The sequence below is a fragment of the Heptranchias perlo genome, chromosome 15 (genome assembly GCF_035084215.1).
Source record: "Heptranchias perlo isolate sHepPer1 chromosome 15, sHepPer1.hap1, whole genome shotgun sequence".
In the NCBI taxonomy this organism is placed as follows: domain Eukaryota; kingdom Metazoa; phylum Chordata; class Chondrichthyes; order Hexanchiformes; family Hexanchidae; genus Heptranchias; species Heptranchias perlo.
Genome location: NC_090339.1, coordinates 3,920,141 through 3,942,724, shown reverse-complemented (window position 1 = coordinate 3,942,724; position 22,584 = coordinate 3,920,141). Strand labels below are relative to the sequence as shown.

Sequence of the window (22,584 nt, the reverse complement as noted above, 5' to 3'; positions counted from 1 at the left end):
AGTGGCTGATTGTTTAGAAACGCAAAAAAAATGCTTTTGCATACAGCACAGAAACAGGCCATTCGGCCCAACTGGTCTAAGTCGGCATTTATGCTCCACATGAGCCTTCTCCCTCCCGACTTCATCTAACCCTATCAGGATACCCTTTATTCCTCGTGCTTATCTAATTTCCCCTTAAATGCATCTATTTGCCTCATCTACTCCTTATGTTAGCCTGTTCCACATTCTAACCACTCTTTGGGTAAAGAAGTTTCTCCTGAATTCCCTATTGGATTTATTAGCGACTATTTTATATTAATGACCTCTAGTTTTGGACTGACCCGTAAGTGGAAACATTTTCTCCACATCTACCCTATCAAACCCTTTCATATCTTGAAGACCTCATTCAGGTCACCCTCAAACTTCTCTTTTCCTGATAAGTGTATCCTCTCAGTTCTGAATCCAAAACAAGCAAAATGTTCCTTTTTGTTTAGATTATTTCTCTACTAGCAGATCTCCCTTTCTGTTACTGACGGTGAGTTAGAGGAGATCCTGTTTTGCCGACCCCATGACCTTTCAAATGGTTCTGCCATAGCAGTTGTCGTAGCAACCCCTGCAATGAGTTAAAAAGCCGGTTTAAGATTAGTGAAGGGATAACAGGCTGTTTGATAAAGTTTGATAAAGACATTCAGAGAATTTAATATAATCACTTTAAACATACGATCCAACAAAGGACGATTTAGTTGTTCGATCCACACTGACATGAAAGATGAGTTTAAAAAAAACTAGAATCCTGTTCAAGATTACTGTAGCTTATTAAGGCAGTTAAAGGGTTAATGTTGTATAGCGGGAAAGTATAATCACATTCAATGGCTTTTAAAGAGTTCAGTGCTGAGAAGCCAATCTGAATATTTGTAAGACCATGAGACACATAAGAGATAAGAACCATTCGGCCTCTTGAGCCTGCTCCACCATTCAATGAGATCATGGCTGATCTGATTTTTACCTCAACTCCACTTTCCCGCCTTTTCCCCATATCCTTTGACTCCCTTGCTGATCAAAAATTTGTCTAACTCAGCCTTGAATGTGTTCAATGAATCAGCCTCCACAGCTTTTTGGCGTAAAGAATTCCAAAGTTTAAGACCTTCTGGGAGAAGAAATTCCTCCTCATTTCCGTCTTAAACGGGCGATCCCTTATTCTGAGACTATGCCCCCTAGTTTTAGATTCCCCCATGAGGGGTAACATCCTCTCAGCATCTACCCTATCGAGTCCCCTCAGAATCTTGTATGTTTCAATAAGATCTCCTCTCATTCTTCTAAACTCCAATGAGTATAGACCCAACCTGTTCAATCTTTCCTCATAAGACAACCCTTCCATACCTGGAATCAACCTAGTGAGCCTTCTCTGAACTGCCTCCAATGCAAGTATGTCCTTCCTTAAATAAGGGCACCAGAACTGTACGCAGTACTCCAGGTGTGGTTTCACCAGCACCCTGTACAGTTGTAGCATGACTTCCCTGCTTTTATACTCCATCCCCCTGGAAATAAAGGCTTTTTCTTTCAACCTGATACCATCCTTTACTTCCTTAGTTAGCCATGGTTGGTTCACCCTTTTTGTGGCGTCTTTCCTCCTCACAGGGATATATTTTTGTGTGGGTCATAAAATGTCTTTTTAAATGTTTGCCACTGCTTATCCACCAACATACCATCTAATCTGTTTACCCAGTCCACTTTAGCCAATTCCACCCTCATTCCTTTATAATTGCCCTTATTTAAGTTTAATACAGTAGTTTCAGACCCAAGATTCTCGCTGTCAAACTGGATGTGAAATTCTATCATGTTATGATCACTGCTTCCCAAGGGATCCTTTATTTTGAGATCATTAATTAATCATGTTTTGTTACCCATTACCAGATCCAAAATGGCCTGTTCCCTAGTTGGTTCCCCGATGTATTGGTCTAAGAAACAGTTCCTAATACACTCTATGAACTCCTCCTCAGGGCTATTTTTGTCAATTTGATTTGTCCAATCTATGTGAAAGTTAAAATCTCCCATGATTATTGCATTACCTTTTTTACAAGCCCCCCCTTATTTCCTGATTAATATTTTGCCCTACAGTGTAGCTACTGTTAGGGGGCCTATATACTACTCCAACCAGTGATTTCTTTCCCTTGCTGTTTCTTACCTCCACACAAATTGATTCGACATCTTGATCTTCTGAGCCAAGATCATTTCTCACTATTATACCAATTTCATCCTTTATTAACAGAGCTACCCCACCACCTTTACCTTTTTTCCTATCCTTCTGAAATGTTAAATAACCCTGAATATTTAGCTCCCAACCTTGGTCACCTTGCAACCACATGTCTATAATGGCCACAAGAGCATACCCATTTGTTTCTATTTGTGCCATCAATTCATCTATCTTATTACGAATGTTGCGCGCATTCAGATAAAGAACCTTTAATTTTGTCTTTTTACCATTCTTTCCTACCTCGGCCCCATTTGCTTGTGCACTCTTACGTTTATACGCTCCGTCCCTTCCTGACACACTCTGTTTGTCATTACCCCCATCACTTTCCTGTACTACTTCCTTGTCTTTTCTCTTTATCAATCTAAACTTCGCCCCACCTGAACCCCCCCCCCCATTTAGTTTAAAACCTTCTCTACCGCCCTAGTTATTCGGTTTGCCAGAACACTGGTCCCCGCATAGTTCAGGTGAAGCCTGTCCCAACGGAACAGCTCCCTCTTTCCCCAGTACTAGTGCCAGTGCCCCATGAATCGAAACCCACTTCTCCCACACCAATCTTTGAGCCACGCATTCATCGCTCTGATCTGATTTACCCTGTGCCAATTTGCTCGTGACTCAGGTAATAATCCAGAGATTATCACCTTTGTGGTTCTGCTTTTTAATTTAGTCCCTAGCTGCTCAAACTCCCTCAGCAGAACCTTTTTCTTAGTCCTACCTATGTCGTTGGTACCTACGTGGACCACGACAACTGGATCCTCCCCCTCCCACTACAAGTTTCTCTCCAGCCCTGAGGAGATGTCCTTAACCCTGGCACCGGGTAGGCAACACAGCCTTCGGGACTCTCACTCTTGGCTGCAGAGAACAGTGTCTATCTCTCTAACTAGACTGTTGCCTACTACATTTGATGCTCTAATTTCCTCACCTACTTCTTTTAATACCCTGGGGTGGAAACCATCAGGTCCTGGAGATTTATCTATCTTCAGTCTCATTATTTTCTCCATTACCATTTTTTTACTTATATTAAATCCAGTACGTTCCTCCCCTTCATTTATTTTTGCTTTTTCTCGTATCTCTGGTACTTTACCCTCTAATGTGAAGACCGAAGCAAAGTAAGTATTTAGTAAGTCTGCCATTTCCTGATTTTCAATTATAATATCACCTGCTTAAGAGGCCCACATTACCCTTAGTCACCGTCTTTCTCTTGATATACTTGTACAAACCTTTAGTGTTGTCCTTGATATCCCTGGCGAGATTTTTCTCATATCCCCTTTTCGAAGCTTTGAATACTTTATTTCTATCCCTTTGCTGTTGTTTATTTCTCTCCCGATCTGCAGGATCTCTACTGTTCTTTTCATTCCTATAAGCACTTTCTTTAGCTTTATACCACCTCTCACTTCTGGAATACAAGACTAAGCTATAAGGATTTCAGTCATTTTCATGGTGTAAATAATTTGACAATTAATTTCAGCGGATATTTCACTCCGTTCTTCAACTCCTCTCTGAACTTTCTCTGGGTCGCTGCATAAATACACGTGTTGGTGCAGCAACTCAGGAGCTGAAGCAAGAACGCTACTTCTTGGGCGATGTACAAAGGGTCATTGGGACCAGAGAAAGTATATTGGTTTGCAATCTGTACATACAGGAAAACGATAAGATACATCGTCCACAACAAAATGAAACTACCAGTCACAGCGAAGAGTAAGATGATGGACTTCTTCAGGTTCTCCATCTCTGGGTCATGGTGACTCTCACCATTGCTGTGGCCCCGCAGTCTCCTGCGGACTCTACCAGACACCACGATGTGTCTGACAGTCAGGGCATTGAGCAGCAAAATCAAACAGAAGGCAATAAATGAGCTTAACATCGTGTCGATTAAGTCAAAGGCTATCCATGCCAGTGAAGTATAATAATTTGGTATTAAGTTACAATACCATGGTACACCATCGGTTATGTAGCTAGGTTCATATGCAAAGTACCAGGGAATGTTTTTTAAACAGAACAGCACACTGACAGTTGCTATCACAGCAGCCGCGCATTTTCTGGTGCAATATTTTGTTTTCAGCTTCTGACAACAAATGGCTACAAAGCGATCGAAGGTGAAAGCTACCGTTAACCAGACCGAACTGTCTCTGGCTGCGAACAGCAAGACGGCTCTGAGGCGACACAGCGGAGTCATGTACAGGAAACTGACCGGGAGAAAAAGCCCATTGATCCGATTCAATATCACACCGGCGATGGTGACCAGTAGATCGGACACCGCCATGGCCACCAGGTAGTGAGTGACGCATCGGGATAGACCGCACTTTCCTCGGGACAGGATCACAATCGCTGCTACATTCGCTGTAGGAAAGAGGGGAAATCAGTGATTGGATTCAGAGCAAACACGTCGGGTTTGACAGGAGTTGGAAATATATCGCCGTTCCTTCATCGTCGCTGGGTCAAAAACCTGGAACTCCCTTCCTAACAGCACTGTGGGAGAACCGTCACCACACGGACTGCAGCAGTTCAAGAAGGCGGCTCACCACCACCTTCTCAAGGGCAATTAGGGATGGGCAATAAATGCCGGCCTCGCCAGCAACGCCCACATCTCTTGAACGAATAAATAAAAAAAAAAATTGGCTGTAAAGCACTTTGGGACGTCCTGAATTTCTGACAGGCGCTTCGTAAATGCAAGTTCTTTCCTTTTCTCAGGGGTCTCAATTTTTGCAGAGATGTCAGAATTGACAAAGGTATTGTTGGCCAGCAGCTGCAGAAACCTATAGAGGTTAATTCGAAGTGCTAACAAAGACACTGACTTTTAAACTGAGGTGACCTGGAGTTCAGTCACTGGTCTGAACTGGCCAGAACCGGTTTGAATTCGTTCCGCTTCTTCGAGGGACAAAGGAGCTTTGATGAGACACCAGGCCTTATTTCGAAAAGGAGTATTGAGGTGATGCTACCTCGCCCCTTGGAACAGAGCCAATCAGGGGATGACATTGACCACTCCAGCAACTTTGAGCCAATCGGAGAAGACAGCATCATTTGAAAAGACAGACTTGGAAATAAAACTGAAGAATTGCAGGCTTGGTGCCAGGGAGCGAGAGTGTGTTTTTGAGGGAGATTAACCATCGTGGAAGTAGGGACCCAACGTCAGGGACGTAGAGACTACGTCGAGAGTGAGAGAGCGAATTGCCTGGCCAGCATTACCTCTCCTTTCCGGGTAATATAATATCCTTTCTATTCTGTGACCACTCAGGGAGTGTTCGTCAGAGAAACCTAGTGGGTGTGCGTTTAAATCTTAATACTCAGGGAGTGTTAGTCAGAGAAACCTAGTGGGTGTGCGTTTAAATCCTAGTTTGAGTATAAAACTGTATAACCTGCTGTAAACTACATGCCTATATCTAACTAGACGTATAAGCGGTATGTACATGATCTCATGACGTTAATAAAGCGAATTGAGAATTAAGAGAGAATTGACTCTTCCTCTGTGTACTAAGCTAAAACCATTAACCGGTGACTTCTGGTCAACAGTATCATACATTAAATATTTTTATTAAAATACTGGTTGTAGGTGAACATATTAATAATTTCAGGAAACCTAAATGTTGCTACATGGTATCTGTAAAAATAACTCTTTTAGTCTTCAATTTGAACTGACACAAAACAAGTTTATTAAACTGAACATAAGAAATAGGAGCAGGAGTAGGCCATAAGGCCCCTCAAGCCTGCTCCGCCATTCAATAAGATCATGGCTGATCCTTTACCTCAACTCCACTTTCCCACCCGATCCCCATATCCCTTGATTCCCTTCCCAAAATCTAATGATCTCAATCTTGAATATACTCAATGATTCACCATCCACACCCCTCTGGGGTAGAGAATTCCAAATATTCACAACCCTTGGAGTGATGCAATTTTTCCTAATCTCATTGCTACATGGCCGACCCCTTTTCTTGAGATTATGACCCCTAGTTCTCGACTCTCCAGCCAGAGGAAACAGCTTCTCCGCATCTATCCTGTCAAGCCCTCTAAGACTGTTATAGGTTTCAATCAGATCACCTCTCATTCTTCTAAACTCCAGAGAATATAGGCCCATTCTACTCAATCTCTCCTCATAGGACAACCCAGTCATCCCAGGAATCAGTCTAGTGAACATTTGTTGCACCCCTTCTAAGGCAAGTGTATCCTTCCTTAGGTAAGGAGACCAAAATTGTACTCAGTAATCCAGGTGTGGTCTCACCAAAGCCCTATATAATTGCCGAAAGACATCCTTATTCTTATTCTCCAACCCCCTTGCAATGAAGGCTAACATATCATTTGCCTATCTAATTTCCTGCATGTGAACTTTCTGTACAAGGACACCTAAATCCCTCTGAATACCAACATTTCTTCATCTCTCACCTTTTAAAAAATATTCTGCTTTTCTATTCTTCCTACTAAAGTGGATAATTTCACATTTCCCCACATTATACTCCATCTGCCACCTTCTCACTTAACCTGTCTATATTCCTTTGCAGTCTCTTTGTATCCTCCTCACAGCTTACTTTCCACCTAGCTTTGTATCATCTGCAAACTTGGATACATTACACTCGGTTCACTCATCTAAGTCATTGAGATATATTGTAAAAGCTGAGGCCCAAGCACTGATCCTTGCGGCAACCCACGAGTTACAGCCTGCCAACCTGAAAATGACCCGTTTATTCCTACTCTCTGTTTTCTGTCCGTTAACCAATCCTCAATCCATGCTAATATATTACCCCCAATCCCATGAGCCCTAATCTTGTGTCACAACCTCTTGTGTGGCACCTTATCAAATGCCTTTTGAAAATCCAAATATACTACATCCAATGGTTCCCCTTTATCTACCCTGCTAGTTACACCCTCAAAAAACTGTGTTGACTCTGCCTCATCATATTATGATTTTCTAAGTGCCCTGCTACTACATCCTTAATAATAGATTCTAGCATTTTCCCGCCTACTGATGTCAGGCTAACTGGCCTATAGTTCCCTGTTTTCTCTCTCCCTCCTTTCTTGAATAGCGGGGTTACATTTGCTACCTTCCAATCCATGGGGTTTGCTCTGGAATCTAGGGAATTCTGGAAGATCTAAACCAATGCATCCACTAACTCTGCAGCCACCTCTTTTAAATGTAGGCCATCAGGTGCAGGGGATTTGTCGGCTTTTAGTCCCATTAATTTCTCTAGTACTTTTTCTTTACTAATCGTAATTACTTTAAGTTCCTCACTCTCATTAGACCCTTGGTTCCCCACTATCTCTGGTATTTTTTTGTGTCTTGTACTGTGAAGACAGATACAAGATATTTGTTTAACGACTGCCATTTCCTTATTCTCCATTATAATTTCTCCAATCTCCACCACTAAGGGACCCACTTTTGCCTTTGCTAATCTCTTCCTTTTTACAAACCTGGAGAAGCTCTTACAATCAGGCTTACTACTCTTTTTGGCAACATTGTAAGCATCTTCTTTTAATCTAATACTATCCTTAACTTCTCTAGTTAGCCATGGTTGGACCACTTTTCCTGTGGAGTTTTTATTCCTCAATGGAATGTATAATTTGTTGAGAATTATGAATTATTTCTTTAAATGTTCACCATTGCTTATCTACCGTTATATCTTTTAATCTAATTTCCCAATCTACCTTAGCCAACTCGCCCCTCATACCTATGTAATTGGCTTTGTTTAAATTTAAGATCCTTGTTTCGGACTTAACTACATCACTCTCAAACTCAATATGAAATTCATCATATTATGATCATTCTATTCCAGAGATTCCTTAACGATAAGATTACTAATTAACCCAGTCTCATTACACAATACTAGATTAAAAATAGCCTGTTCCCAAGTTGACATATTGTTCTAGAAAACTACTTCAATACATTCCACGCTGGAAACACTCAGCAGGTCGGGCAGCGTCTGTGGAGAGAGAAACTGAGCTAAGGTTTCAGGTCAATTGCCTTGCATCAGAACTGAATACATATATTATTACATTATAATTATTAGAGACACAGCGGGAGCAGTGATACAATGATAGACCCATTTACACAATTAATAACCAGCCCAGTGACTTACCAGGGACACCAACGGCTGCAATTATAGGGTAGCAGATGGCATACGCCAGACCAGTTATTCGACCATGCATTTCCTGAGAGAAGCTCTGATGTTTGGTTGGGTCAGAGGCAACAGCTTTGACTGAGACGTTGGAGGGAGCCGTTATTTATATCAGATTGTACCGTCATTGTCATTAGTTACAGGGATTTGAACAAACAGAATATTCTCATTAGCGGCAGTCAGTTGAGAAATATTACGTAATAGAATGTGTTTAAATGGTTAAATGGCACTGCTGTACAGGGAAACACACAATGACGGGAAAGTTTTAATATATATTCCAGAAAAGTAAACAGATTGCATAGTCTGAAGTAAACTGAAGATCAGGCTGCAGTTATTGATTTCACAATGTTGATGTAATGTGGGGCGTTCGCAGCAATTCAGCAATTAAATCCAAGAATTAGAGCAGACTTCTCAAAATCATAGAATCATAGGATGATACAGCACAGAAGGATTTTGCACACATCTATTAAATCTCCCCTTAAATTTCTCTGCTCTAAGGAGAAAAATCCCAGCTTCTCCTGTCTCTCCACATAACTGACGTCCCTCATCCCTGGTATCATTCTGGTAAATCTCCTTTGCACCCTCTCTATGACCTTGATATCCTTCCTAAAGTGTGGTGCCCAGAATTTGACACAATACTCCAGCTGGAGCCTAACCAGTGATTTATAAAGGTTTAGCATGAAGTATCATCCTCCGCCATTTCCGCCACCTCCAGCGGGATTCCACCACCAAACCCATCTCCCCCTCCCCTATCCTCCCCTCCCCCCCTTCCAGCATTCCAAAGGGACCATTCCCTCCCTGACACCCTGGTCCACTCTTCTATCACCCCCAACACCCACTCTCCTCACCACACCACCTTCCCGTGCGAGCTCAGGAGATGCAACACCTGCCCCTTCACCTCCTCCCTTCCCACCGTCCAGGGCCCCAAACACTCCTTCCAGGTGAAACAGTGATTTACTTGTACTTCTTTCAATCTCGTATACTGTATTCACTGCTCACAATGCGGTCTCCACTACACTGGGGAGACCAAACACAGATTGGGTGATCGCTTTGCTGAACACTTCCGCTCAGTCTGCAAGCTATCAGTGGGAGAGCATTTTGGTGTAGTTAGTTTTAGCATAGTTATGGAAAAGGACAAAGATACAAGAGGAGTTAAAGTTCTCAATTGGGGAAAGGCCAATTTTACTAAGCTAAAAAGTGATTTAGCAAAAGTGGACTGGAAACAGTGACTTGAAGGTAAATCAGTGTCAGAGCAGTGGGAGGCGTTCAAGGGGAAGATACAAGGGGTGCAGAGTAAACATGTTCCCACAGAGAAAAAGGGTGGGACTTTACAACCTTCCGGACTCCACATTGATTTCAATAACTTCAGATTAGAACCACTGCTCCCTTTTTTTCGGACAGCAGGTGCTGGTAATGGTTCTGCTGTTGCCATTTACAGCTACTCCTGACCAATCTTTTGTTTCTTTTTTTAATCCCATTTACCACCTTCCTTGCCTTCCACCATCATCCCTTTTGTTGTTTAATCACTTGTGACCTATCAGAGACCTTCTATTTTGTTCTTCCCTCCCCTTCCCTTCCCTTCCTCCCCCTTTCCCTGGCTCTGTACTTGCTTAAAAACGGTTTAATCTTTAACTTTTTCCAGTTCTGACGATGGGTCATCGACCTGAAACATTAACTCTGTTTCTTTCTCCACGGAGCCTGCCTGACGTGCTGAATATTTCCAGCATTTTCTGTCTTTATTAGTATAACTTTTTTGCTTTTATACTCTAAGCCTCAGTTTATAAAGCCAAGGATCCCAAATGCCTTTCAACAGCCTTCTCAACTTGTCCTGCACCTTCAAAGATTTGTGTACGTACACCCCCAGGCCTCTCTGTTCCTGCTCCCCCTTTAAAATTGTACCAATTAAGTTTTTATTGCCTCTCCTCATTCTTCCTACCAAAATGTATCACTTAACACTTCCCTGCATTAAATTTCATCTGCCATGTGTCTGCCCATTTCATCAGTCTGTCCATGTCCTCCTGAAGTCTGTTACTATTCTCACTGTTTACTACATTTCCGAGTTTCGTGTCAGCTGCAAACTTTGAAATTATGGCCTGTATATCCAAGCCCAGGTCATTAAGACAGTGAAACCTGTAAATTAGGGACACCTAAGGGACTTGCATCAAGTGTCCTTTATTTGCAGGTGCTCTTATTTTCTAAATGGTCATTGTATGTACAGTAAACCAGATGAGCCAAATATCCCGGGATTGGCTGTATCTCCTGCAGTGTTCCTTCTTTTCGCCCTCACTTGGAATCTTATTCTGGGGCCCTGCCAGTGGGATGTGATTTCAGTTGATTTCCTGTTTGTTGGGTTTCCCAGTTCATTATCATCCCAGGATCCTTTTCCATTGATGGACGGTTGTGGTAATCCTGGCATCTGCTACATTGGCAGCCAGCACAGGGCGAGGTGGCTGCTGTAGGGCCGGAGTGCCTGGGAGATCCCAGTCAAATTGGGGGGATTACATCCTGCAGAGCCCTGCCCGGGACCCCCTCTCTCCATGTGCTGCTGCTGCTAATGTTCGCTGTGCTGGGGGTGCGGATAGGCATCAGTACCTGACGTACTGGTGGAGTGAGATGTGATGTTGCCCGGTGCAGTTCCCGGCTTTTGTCGAATGGGGAGTTCTTTACCCAGCATCCATAGTGGCAGAGAAACTGCTCTATCTCTGGGAGCTGGGAAAGAGATTAATAAGCAGGACCTCAAAGTTCGTGATCTCCGGATTGTTCCCAGTGCATGGCTGGAGAGATGGTGCAAGAGGGAGGGCTTTAGATTCCTGGGGCACTGGGATCGGTTCTGGGGGAGGTGGGACCTGTACAAGCCGGACAGGTTGCATCTCAACAGGGCCGGGACCAATATCCTCGTGGGGAGGTTTGCTAGTGCTGTTGGAGAGGGTTTAAACTAGTTTGGCAGGGGGATGGGAATCTGAGCGTAGATTCAGAAGGGAGAGCTGGAAATGGAAGGCAGAAAATTAGTAAGTGAGTTTGGAAGGCAGAGGAAGCAAAGGTTAGAAAATAGACAACAAAGGAGTTTGGCAGTGTTTAATGGTAGATACCTCAATGCAAGGAGTCTAGTGATATAGGCAGATGAGCTGAGGGCACAGATAGACATGAGGAAGTACGATATCATAACTATTACTGAAACATGGCTTAAAGAAGGGCAGGAATGGCAGCTCAATGTTCCTGGTTACAGGGTTTTCAGACGAGATAGAGAAGAGGATAAAAAAGGAAGGGGTGGCAATATTGGTTAAGGAGACAATTACAGCTGTGAGGAGGGATGATATGTTAGAAGGATCATCAAATGAGGCCATGTGGGTTGAGCTAAAGAACAAAAAAGTGGCAATCACCCTGCTGGGAGTGTACTATAGACCCCCAAACAGTCGGAGGGAGATAGAATAGCAAATATGTAGGCAAATTTCTGAGACGTGCAAAAACAATAGGGCAGTAATAGTCGGGGATTTCAACTGCCCGAATATTAACTGGGATACGATCAAAGTAAAAGGCATAGAGGGTGCAGAATTCATAAAATGCATTCAGGAGAACTTTTTCAGCCAGTACGTAGCAAGCCCAACAAGAGGTGGGGGGGTGGTGGGAAGTCCTGGACTTAGTTTTAGAGAATGAAGCTGGGCAGATGGAAAGAGTATCAGTGGGAGAGCATTTTGGTGGTAGTGATCATAATTCAGTTAGATTTAGCATAGTTATGGAAAAGGCCAAAGATAAAAGGAGTAAAAGTTCTCATTTGGGGAAAGGCAAATTTTATTAAGCTGAGAAGTGATTGAGCAAAAGTTTTTTCTTATTCATTCATGGGATGTGGGCATCGCTGGTGAGGCCAGCATTTATTGCCCATCCCTAATTGCCCTTGAGAAGGTGGTGATGAGCTGCCTTCTTGAAACCCTGCAGTCAGAGTGGTGAAGGTTCTCCCACAGTGCTGTTAGGTAGGGAGTTCCAGGATTTTGACCCAGCAATGATGAAGGAACGGCAATATATTTCCAAGTTGAGATGGTGTGGGACTTGCAGGGGAACGTGCAGGTGGTGTTGTTCCCATGTGCCTGCTGCTCTTGTTCTTCTAGGTGGTAGAGGTCGCGGACTTGGGAGATGCTGTCGAAGAAGCCTTGGCGAGTTGCTGCAGTGCATCCTGTGGATGGTACACACTGCAGCCACGGTGCACCGGTGGTGAAGGGAGTGAATGTTTAGGGTGGTGGATGGGGTGTCAATCAAGCGGGCTGCTTTGTCCTGAATGGTGTCGAACTTCTTGAGTGTTGTTGGAGCTGTACACATCCAGACAAGTGGAGAGTATTCCATCACACTCCTGACTTGTGCCTTGCAGATGGTGGAAAGGCTTTGGGGAGTCAGGAGGTGAGTCACTCGCCACAGAATACCCAGCCTCTGACCTGCTCTTGTAGCTACAGTATTTATATGGCTGGTCCAGTTAAGTTTCTGGTCAATGGAGACCCCCAGGATGTTGATAGTGGGGGATTCGGCGATGGTAATGGTGTTGAATGTCAAGGGGAGTTGGTTGGACTCTCTCTTGTTGGAGATGGTCATTGCTTGGCACTTGCCTGGCACGAATGTTACTTGCCACTTATCAGCCCAAGCCTGGATGTTGTCCAGGTCTTGCTGCATGCGGGCACGGACTGCTTTATTATCTGAGGGGTTGCGAATGGAACTGAACACTGTGCAATCATCAGCGAACATCCCCATTTCTGACCTTATGATGGAGGGAAGGTCATTGGTGAAGCAGGTGAAGATGGTTGGGCCTAGGACACTGCCCTGATGAATTCCTGCAGCAATGTCCTGGGGCTGAGATGATTGGCCTCCAATAACCACTGCCATCTTCCTTTGTGCTTGGTATGACTCCAGCCACTGGAGACTTTTCCCCCGATTCACATTGACTTCAATTTTACTAGGGCTCCTTGGTGCCACACTCGGTCAAAAGCTGCCTTGATGTGAAGGGCAGTCACTGGACTGGAAACAGCTGTGGACTGGAAGCAGCTACTTGAAGGTAAATCAGTGTCAGAGCAGTGGGAGGCATTCAAGGGGGGGATAGTGAGGGTTCAGAGCAAATATGTTCACACAAAGCAAAAGTGAGGGACTGCGAAATCGAGAGCCCCCTGGATATCAAGGAGCATACAGGGTAAGATAAGGCAGAAAAGGAAAGCTTATATCAGACACCGAGAGCTCAATACTACAGAAAGCCCAGAGGAGCATAGAAAGTGCAGGGGTGAAATTAAAAAGGAAATTAGGAAAGCTAAGAAAGGGCATGAAAATGTTTTGGCAAATAAAATCAAGGTAAACCCAAAGATGTTTTATTAATACATTAAGAGCAAGAGCATAACTAAGGAAAGAGTAGGGCCTATTAGAGACCAAAAAGGTAACCTATGCATGGAGGCGGAAGATGTGGGTTTGGTTCTTAATGAATACTTTGCCTCTGTCTTCACAAAAGAGGGGGACGATGCAGAGATTGTAGTTAAGGAGGAGGAGTGTGAAATATTGGATGGGATAAACATAGTGAGAGAGGAAGTATTAAGGGGATTAACATCTTTGAAAGTAAATAAATCTCTAGGCTAGGCTAACTATAATCTTTCACCTAACTATAATCTTTCACCTAACTATAATCTTTCAAAGTTCTCTAGATTCAGGAATTGTCCCTCTAGATTGGAAAATTGCACATGTCACTCCGCTTTTTAAGAAAGGAGAGAGGGAAACCGGGGAATTATAGACCAGTTAGCCTAACATCTGTTGTGGGGAAATTGCTGGAGTCTATAATTAAGGATAGGGTGACTGAACACCTCGAGAATTTTCAGTTAATCAGGGAGAGCCAGCATGGATTTGTGAAAGGTAGGTGGTGCCTGACAAACCTGATTGAATTTTTTGAAGAGGTGACTGAAGTAGTGGACAGTGGAATGTCAATGGATATTATTTATATGGACTTCCAGAAGGCATTTGATAAGGTCCCACATAAGAGACTGTTAGCGAAGTTAGAAGCCCATGGAATCGAGGGAAAAGTATGGACTTGGTTCGAAAATTGGCTGAGCAAAAGGCAACAGAGAGTAGGGATAATGGGAAGGTACTCACATTGGCAGGATGTGACAAGTGAGTCCCGCAGGGATCTGTCTTGGGGCCTCAATTATTCACAATATTTATTCACGACTTAGATGAAGGCATAGAAAGTCTCATATCTAAGTTTGCCGATGACACAAAGACTGGTGGCATTGTAAGCAGTGTAGATGAAAACATAAAATTACAAAGCGATATTGATAGATTAGGTGAATGGGCAAAATTGTGGCAAATGGAATTCAATGTAGACAAACGTGAGGTCATCCACTTTGGATCAAAAACGGATAGAACAGGGTACTTTCTAAATGGTAAAAAGTTTAAAAACTGTGGATGTCCAAAGGGACTTAGGGGTTCAGGTCCATAGATCATTGAAGTGTCATGAACAGGTGCAGAAAATAATCAATAAGGCTAATGGAATGCTGGCCTTTATATCGAGAGGACTGGAGTACAAGGGGGCAGAAGTTATGCTGCAGCTTTACAAAACCCTGGTTAGACCGCACCTGGAGTACTGTGAGCAGTTCTGGGCACCGCACCTTCGGAAGGACATATTGGCCTTGGAGGGAGTTCAGCGTAGGTTTACCAGAATGATACCCGGACTTCAAGGGTTAAGTTACGAGTAGAGATTACACAAATTGGGGTTGTATTCTCTCGAGTTTAGAAGGTTAAGGGGTGATCTGATCGAAGTTTATAAGATATTAAGGGGAACGGATAGGATGGATGGAGAGAAACTATTTCGCTGGTTGGGGATTCTAGGAGTAGGGGGCACAGTCTAAAAATTAGAGCCAGACCTTTCAGGAGCGAGATTAGAAAACGTTTCTGCACACAAAGGGTGGTAGAAGTTTGGAACTCTCTTCCGCAAACGGCAGTTGATACTAGCTCAATTGCTAAATTTAAATCTGAGATAGATAGCTTTTTGGCAACCAAAGGGATTAAGGGATATGGGCCAAAGGCAGGTTTTTGGAGTTAGATCACAGATCAGCTATGATCTTATCAAATGGCGGAGCAGGCACGAGGGGCTGAATGGCCTACTCCTGTTCCTATGTTCCTAAATGTATCCCAGGCTGTTAAGAGAAGCAAGGGAGGAAATAGCGGAGGCTCTGACCATCATTTTCCAATCTTCTCTAGCTATAGGCGTGGTGTCGGAGGATTGGAGGACTGCTAACGTTGTACCATTGTTTAAAAAGAGAGAAAGGGATAGACAGAGTAATTACAGGCCAGTCAGCCTAACCTCGGTGGTGGGCAAATTATTGGAAACAATTCTGAGAGACGGCATAAATCGTCATTTAGAAAGGCACAGATTAATCAAGGACAGTCAGCATGGATTTGTTAAGGGAAGGCTGTGTCTGACTAAATTGATTACATTTTTTGAGGAGGTAACACGGAGAGTCGATGAGGGTCGCGTGTTTGATGCAGTCTACATGGATTTTAGCAAGGCTTTTGACAAGGTCCCAAATGGCAGACTTGTCAGAAAAGTAAAAGAACATGGGCTGAATGGCCTCCTTCTGTGTTGTAACTTTCTGTGATTCAATCCCAGAGTTAGAGCCGATTTTCTGGGATAGAGCCGTGCAAACATTCAATCTGAGTTATGGAGCGGTTTTTCTGGGAAAGAAGGTCAGAGAGGGAGGGAAGCAGAGTTGGGGAAGTGGTTGAAGGGGTGTTAGGGAAGTGGAGCGAAGGTGGGGGTTTCGGGAAGAGGGGGGAAGTAGTGCGGGGGTTTAGGGAAGGGTGGGAGAGAGTGAGCGGGGAGATTCAGGGAGAGGGGTTAGGAAAGGGGAGGGGGCTTATGGAAGGGGAGGGAGTGGGAAGGGGGAAGGAGTGAGGATTTGGGAATGGGAAGTCGGGAGGGAGGGGATGAAGGGGAGAGGAGGGGGGTTAAGGAAGCTGAGGCAGGGAGGGAAGGGAAGGGGTGTGAGGGGAGTGATGGGAGTGGGGGTTGGGAGAGGGAGGGTCGTTTGGGAAAGGAAGGGGAGAGGGGTTAGGGAAGGGATGGGTAGCGAGGTGAGTGAAAGGGAGGGGAGGAGGCTTAGCGGAGGGGAGGGTGTTAGGGAAGTAGAGGAGGGGAGGGTGTTAGAGGAAGGGGAGAGGAGTAAGGGAGGAGAGGTAAGAGGGTTAGGGAAGGGCTGTGGTTTTAGGGGAAGGGAGCGGGTTAGGGGAGGCAAGCAGGGATAGGGAAGGGGTGGGGATTAGGGGATAGGGTGGGGGTGGAGGTTAAGGGAGGGGACAGTGAGAGGGAGATGTGGGAATGGGGAGGGGGTAATGGAAGGGAGGGTGAAGAGGAGGGGTGGGAATGGGGAGGATGAGAGAGAGGGAAGGGGAGCAGTTTAAAGGGAGTGGAGAGGTTGTCAGGGGGGAATTAAAGGGAGGGGAGAGCTCCCGGAGGTGGTTTAATTGTAATTTTAATCGCTCCATCATTGGCGGCCGTGCCTTCAGCTGCATAGGCCCTAAGCTCTGGAATTCCCTCCCTCAATCTCCCGCCTCTCCACCTCTTTCTTTAAGACGCTCCATAAAACCTACCTCTTTGACCAAGCTTTTGGTCTCTGTCCTAATGTCTCCTTATGTGACTCGGTGTCAAATTTTGTCCGATTACACTTGGGACGTTTCACTATGTTAAAGGTGCTATATAAATACAAGGGGGATAAAGGGAGGGGTGAAGAGCAGGTAAATGGGGATGGGGTTAAAGGGAGAGGAGTAGAGGGGAGGGGAATGATTTGAGGGGGATAAAGGGAGGGGTGGGGATAAAGGGAGGGAAGGGGAGATTGATAAAGGGGAGGATGTGTCGGGGAATAGAGAGAAAGAGTGTGTGGTGATAGAGGGGAGGGGAGGGGAGGGATAGAGGGGAAAGTCGGGAGTGGTGAAGGGAGAGCGGGATGGGGCAGGAGGATAGAGAGAAGAGAAGGGTGGAAAGAGAAGGTGTTTAGAGGGAATGAGGTGAGATGGTAGGGAAGGGAGGTGAGAGGAGGGAGTTAGAGGGAAGGGAGGGATTGGAGGGGTTAAAGGGAGGGGAGAGGTGGGGTTTAGAGGGGAGGGAGGGGATAGAGGGAAGGGAGTGATGAGGAGGGGTTAAAAGGAAGGGAGAGGAATGGGTTAGAGGGAAGAGTAGGGAGGATTGAGGAGGGGGTTAGAGGGAAGGGAGGGATTAGAGAGAATGGAGGGGAGAGGTGGGGATAAAGGCAGAGGACGAGAGGGAGGGGAGGGGAAGGGAAGGGGTTAATGGGTTGGAAAGGGTGGGGAGGGGTTAAAGGGAAGGTGAGGTGAGGAGGGAGGGGTAAAAGGTGGGGGGATGGAGGGGTGAAAATGGTGGATAAAGTGTGAGAATGGGGGATAAAGGTTGGGGTGGGGGATAAAGCGTGGGGTGGGGTGATAAAAGGTGGGGAAGGATGAGGGTTAAGGGATGGGGTTGGGGGTATAGAAGAAGCAGTAGGGTTGGCGTGGCAAAGGATGAGAAACGAGTGGGGTTGGTGGAGGGAAGACGTTGGGAAAGGGTGGGGTTGGGGTAGGAGGGTTGCAGGTGTTGGTAAAGGGTGCTGAGGGAGGGAGAGAGAAAACGGTGGAACGGGGGGAGAATGGGGGAGGAGGGAAATTGGAGATAATGGGGAGGAGGGAGGGAAAGGAGGGTAAAATGACAGGATTAATATGGAAGGAGTGGGAAATCAAGGATAAAGGAAGGAAGGGGAAATCAGGGAGAAAAGGATGGAGAGAGGGGGAATTCAAGAGATAAATGGGAGAGGGAAGGAAGGGGAAATTAGGGGGTGAAAGTGAGGGAGGGGGAAATCAAGGGGAAAAGGGGAGAGAGAAGGAGCAGGAAATCAGGGGATTAAGGGAGGGAGCGGAATATCGAGATTAAGGGGGACGGATGGGGAATCAAAGGATGGGGTGAAGAGAGAGAGAAATGTGGGGAGAAAGGGGAGGGAGGGGAAAATTTCTGGTAAAAGGAAGGGAGGGGGAAATAAGGTGATAAAGGAAGTGTCGGAGGGGGAAATCGGGTTCAAAAGGGAAAGAGGGGGACAGCATGGTAAAGGGAAGGAGGATGAAATAAAGGGGTAAAGGGGGGAGAGAGGGAAATGGGGATAAAGGGAAGGAAGTTGAAATGAGGATAAAGTGATGGAGCGGGAAACCAGGATAAATGGAGGGAGAGGGAATCAGGGTATAAAGGGGTAAGGAGGGGGAAATCAGGCAATCAATGGGGAGGGAGGGGGAAATCAGGGAATCAATGGGGAGGGAGGGGGAAATCAGGGAATCAATGGGGAGGGAGGGGGAAATCAGGCAATCAATGGGGAGGGAGGGGGAAATCAGGCAATCAATGGGGAGGGAGGGGGAAATCAGGCAATCAATGGGGAGGGAGGGGGAAATCAGGGAATCAATGGGGAGGGAGGGGGAAATCAGGCAATCAATGGGGAGGGAGGGGGAAATCAGGCAATCAATGGGGAGGGAGGGGGAAATCAGGCAATCAATGGGGAGGGAGGGGGAAATCAGGCAATCAATGGGGAGGGAGGGGGAAATCAGGGAATCAATGGGGAGGGAGGGGGAAATCAGGGAATCATTGGGGAGGGAGGGGGAAATCAGGCAATCAATGGGGAGGGAGGGGGAAATCAGGGAATCAATGGGGAGGGAGGGGGAAATCAGGGAATCAATGGGGAGGGAGGGGGAAATCAGGGAATAAATGGGGAGGGAGGGGGAAATCAGGGAATAAATGGGGAGGGAGGGGGAAATCAGGGAATCAATGGGCATGGAGGTAAGGCCCAGTATAAACGGAGTGGAGAGGGGACCCGGCCCAGTATAAAGGGAGCGGAGAGGTGACCCGGCCCAGTATAAAGGGAGATAAGAGATGGGTAATGAGGGATAAGGGAGTGGGATAAGGTGGGGGGACAAGCGAGTGGAGATGGGATAGGAGTTAAGGGAGAAGGAGGGGAATGGGCTATAAGGGAGGGGGGATAGGGAGATGGAATGTGTATAATGGAAGGGGGATAAGAGAGTGGTGTTACTCTGAGGGTATTGGGAGCACGATTGTAACTAAAGTCTTGGTAATGCTCCAACCCATCACTGTAACCGAACCCCAACAGTTAGATTCCTCTCAGCAGGAGAGAGGTGCTGCTCTGCTGATACTTGGGGGAGCTGCAAGGTTTTTGTGTGACTGCTGTAAAATACAGGAGAATGTCTGTATGTGCACATCAGAGATTGGGGTTAAATCTCCAGGAGATTCTTCCTACTTCACTGAAAGATCTGCAGAAATCCCGGGGAAACACTTTAAACGCCGTTTACCCCGTTAATGCCGGGTTTCTGCGGATCTCCTGTCTAAGATATATTGGATGATTGCGAGAAGCCACATGGAAATTTAACCCCAATGTGTGTACATGGGACATGTGTCTCCTGACCGCGCAGCCTGTATGTGCCTCAGTGTCACTGATCCCATAATGGGGCCCCTCACAGCTTGTCCTCCCTCCCCCACCACTGTGGCCCAGGGCCTCCTTGCACATCCCACACTGGCCAGAATTTGTGGGACCATGGGAACAGGAGCAGGCCATTCAGCCTCTCGAGCCTGTTCCCCCATTCAGTTCGATCACGGCTGATCTGTACTTGAACTCCATTTACCATAACTCCAAATCTAATAAAAATCTATCAATCTCGGCCTTGAAAGCTCAAATTGACCCCCAGCTTCCATGGTTTTTTGGGGAGAGAATTCCAGATTTCCACCACCCATTGTGTGAGAAATGCTTCCTGATTTCCCCCCCGAATGACCTAGCTCTATAAAATAGAAGCATAACCTCCTCCCCTTCATATTCCAGCCCCCTTCAGATAAAGGCCAACATTCCATTAGCCTTTTGATTGCTTTTTGCACCTGGCCACTGGCTTTTCATGATTTCTGTACTTGGACTCTCAAATCTCTTTGCTTCTCTACAGTTTCTCGTTTCTCACCATTTAGAAAATACTCCAATTTCTCTTTCTTGGATGCAAAGTTGATGACCTCACACTGGTCCACATTGAACCCCGTTTCCCACAGTTTTGCCCACTCACTTAATCTGCCTCTGTCGCTTTTCAACCTCCTGCTCCTATCTGCACTGCTCACTTTCCCTCCTGACTTACTGTCATCTGCAAACTTACATATACCCCTCTCTATTCCTTCATCCAAGTCATGAATAAATATGGTGAAACGCTGATGCCCCAGTGCAGATCCCTAGGGAACACAACTTGTCATATCCCACCAATCAGAGTATGTACCCTTTATCCCCATTCCCTGTCTCCTATCTTCCAACCATTTTCCAACCAATTTCCAACCCGTCAAAAGGTTACCTCCAATTCTGTGCGCTCTCATTTTTGCTAATAATCTCTTGTGTGGAACTTCATCGAATGCCTTCTGGAAATCCATATAGTCACACATCCATGGACACTCCCTTATCAACCTTATTAGTGACCTCCTGAAAAAATTCAATTATAACTAGGAGTAGTGCTGGTCCCATTTCCCCATGAAATGGAACCGCTTGTTCCCACACCAGTCTTTCAGACACCCATTTATTTTCCTGATCTGTTTGTCCCGATGCCAATTAGCCCGTGGCTCGGGTAGTAATCCTGAGATTATTACCCCCGAGGTCCTGCTTTTTAATTTAGCTCCTAGCTCCTGACACTCCCTCAGCTGGACTTCCTCCCTGTTCTTTCCTGTCATTGGTTCTGACATGGATCACAACAACTGGCTCTTCCCACTCCCTTTCCAAGTTCCTTTCCAGCCTATTCGAGATATCCATTCCCCTGGAGGCAACACACCCTCCTGGACTCTCAATCGTCACTGCAGAGGATAATCTCTATCCCCCTAATTATCGATTCCCCTCTAACTACAACCTTCCTATTCTGCTGGTCTCCCCCTTGGACTGGCTCCTGCCTCACGGTGCCTTGTTTAACATTCTGGCCATCCTCCCCGCAGCCTTCCTCCTGATCCCCACAGGTAGCAAGTACATCACACCTGTTGGACAGGACCAGATTCTGCGGTTCCCCCTTCCCTCCACTCGGTTCCCCTTACCCTGCTGACTGTCAGTCACACATTCCTCTTCCTGACCCTGCATCTCTCTACATGGAGTGACTGTGTTCTGGATGAAATTATCCAGAGATTCCTCCCCCTCCCTCGAGTGTCAGAGTGCCTGACCCATTGCACCACCCGGTTCCGATTGTTTCCACTAGCCCGTGCATATAGGTAATCGTCCAGCGAGATCAGAATGGCCATTTCCAATTGAAACAGCAGCCAGAAAGGCTCTGTATTGCGGGAACTTACAATGTCCAACAGGGGCTTCCTGTGGTAAATCAAGTGTATTTAAGAGGCCTGACAAACTTAATTCGCCTCTTAGATCTGCCTTTCTGTGATTTGGCCGTGCTTATTGGTATCCCAAAGGAGCTTGTATCCCAGGCAGCTGTCATTTTCTACAAGTATTTCTTAGAATCAACAGGGAGATCACAGAAAAGATACAGTTACATCTTGGCACGAGCTCCACCTTTGTCATATCAACAGAGAACGGTGAGGTGGGGGGGCAGGGAGGACTGAATTTAAAATTCTCATCCTTGTGTTCAAATCCTTCCATGGCCTCACCCCTCCCTATCTCTGTAACCTCCTCCAGCCCTACAACCCTACGAGCACTCTGCGTTCCTCCTCCTGGCCTCTTGTGCATGCCCGATTTCCTTCACCGCACCATTGGGGGCCATGCCTTCAGCTGCCTCGGCCCTAAGTTCTGAAATTCTCTCCCTAAACCTCTCCACCTCTCTCTCCTCCTTTAAGACGCTCCTTAAAAGCTGTCTCTTTGACCAAGCTTTTGGTCACCTGTCCTAATGTCTCCTTCTTTGGCTCGGTGTCAAATTTTGTCTGATAACGCTCCTGTGAAGCACCTTAGTACAGTTTACTGCGTTAAAGGTGCCAAATAAATGCAAATTGTTGTTGTTGTTGAATCTCCCTCCCCTGAAGGTGCTGACTCTCTCCCCCCTCCCCTGAAGGTGCTGACTCTCTCCCCCCTCCCCTGAAGGTGCTGACTCTCTCCCCCCTCCCCTGAAGGTGCTGACTCTCTCCCCCTCCCCTGAAGGTGCTGACTCTCTCCCCCCTCCCCTGAAGGTGCTGACTCTCTCCCCCCTCCCCTGAAGGTGCTGACTCTCTCCCCCCTCCCCTGAAGGTGCTGACTCTCTCCC

At 45.9% G+C, this 22,584-nt stretch overlaps 1 protein-coding gene across 1 annotated transcript; it reads right to left on the bottom strand.

The window, feature by feature from the left end:
* Positions 1-3,665: 3,665 nt before the first annotated feature.
* LOC137333176 (probable G-protein coupled receptor 139) lies at positions 3,666-8,368 on the bottom strand. Its single transcript, XM_067997361.1, has 2 exons — positions 8,299-8,368; positions 3,666-4,570 (listed from the first exon to the last, which is right to left on the bottom strand). The coding sequence occupies exons 1-2, from the start codon at positions 8,366-8,368 to the stop codon at positions 3,666-3,668; spliced, it is 975 nt and encodes a 324-aa protein (XP_067853462.1).
* Between the last annotated feature and the right edge of the window lie 14,216 nt (positions 8,369-22,584).

Excerpts from the sequence above, each read along its gene's own strand:
- LOC137333176 (XM_067997361.1), bottom strand. The coding sequence starts at position 8,368 with ATGCATGGTCGAATAACTGGTCTGGCGTATGCCATCTGCTACCCTATA. Across the intron at positions 4,571-8,298 it reads TGCAGCCGTTGGTGTCCCTG|CGAATGTAGCAGCGATTGTG; the intron begins GTAAGTCACTGG and ends TCTTTCCTACAG.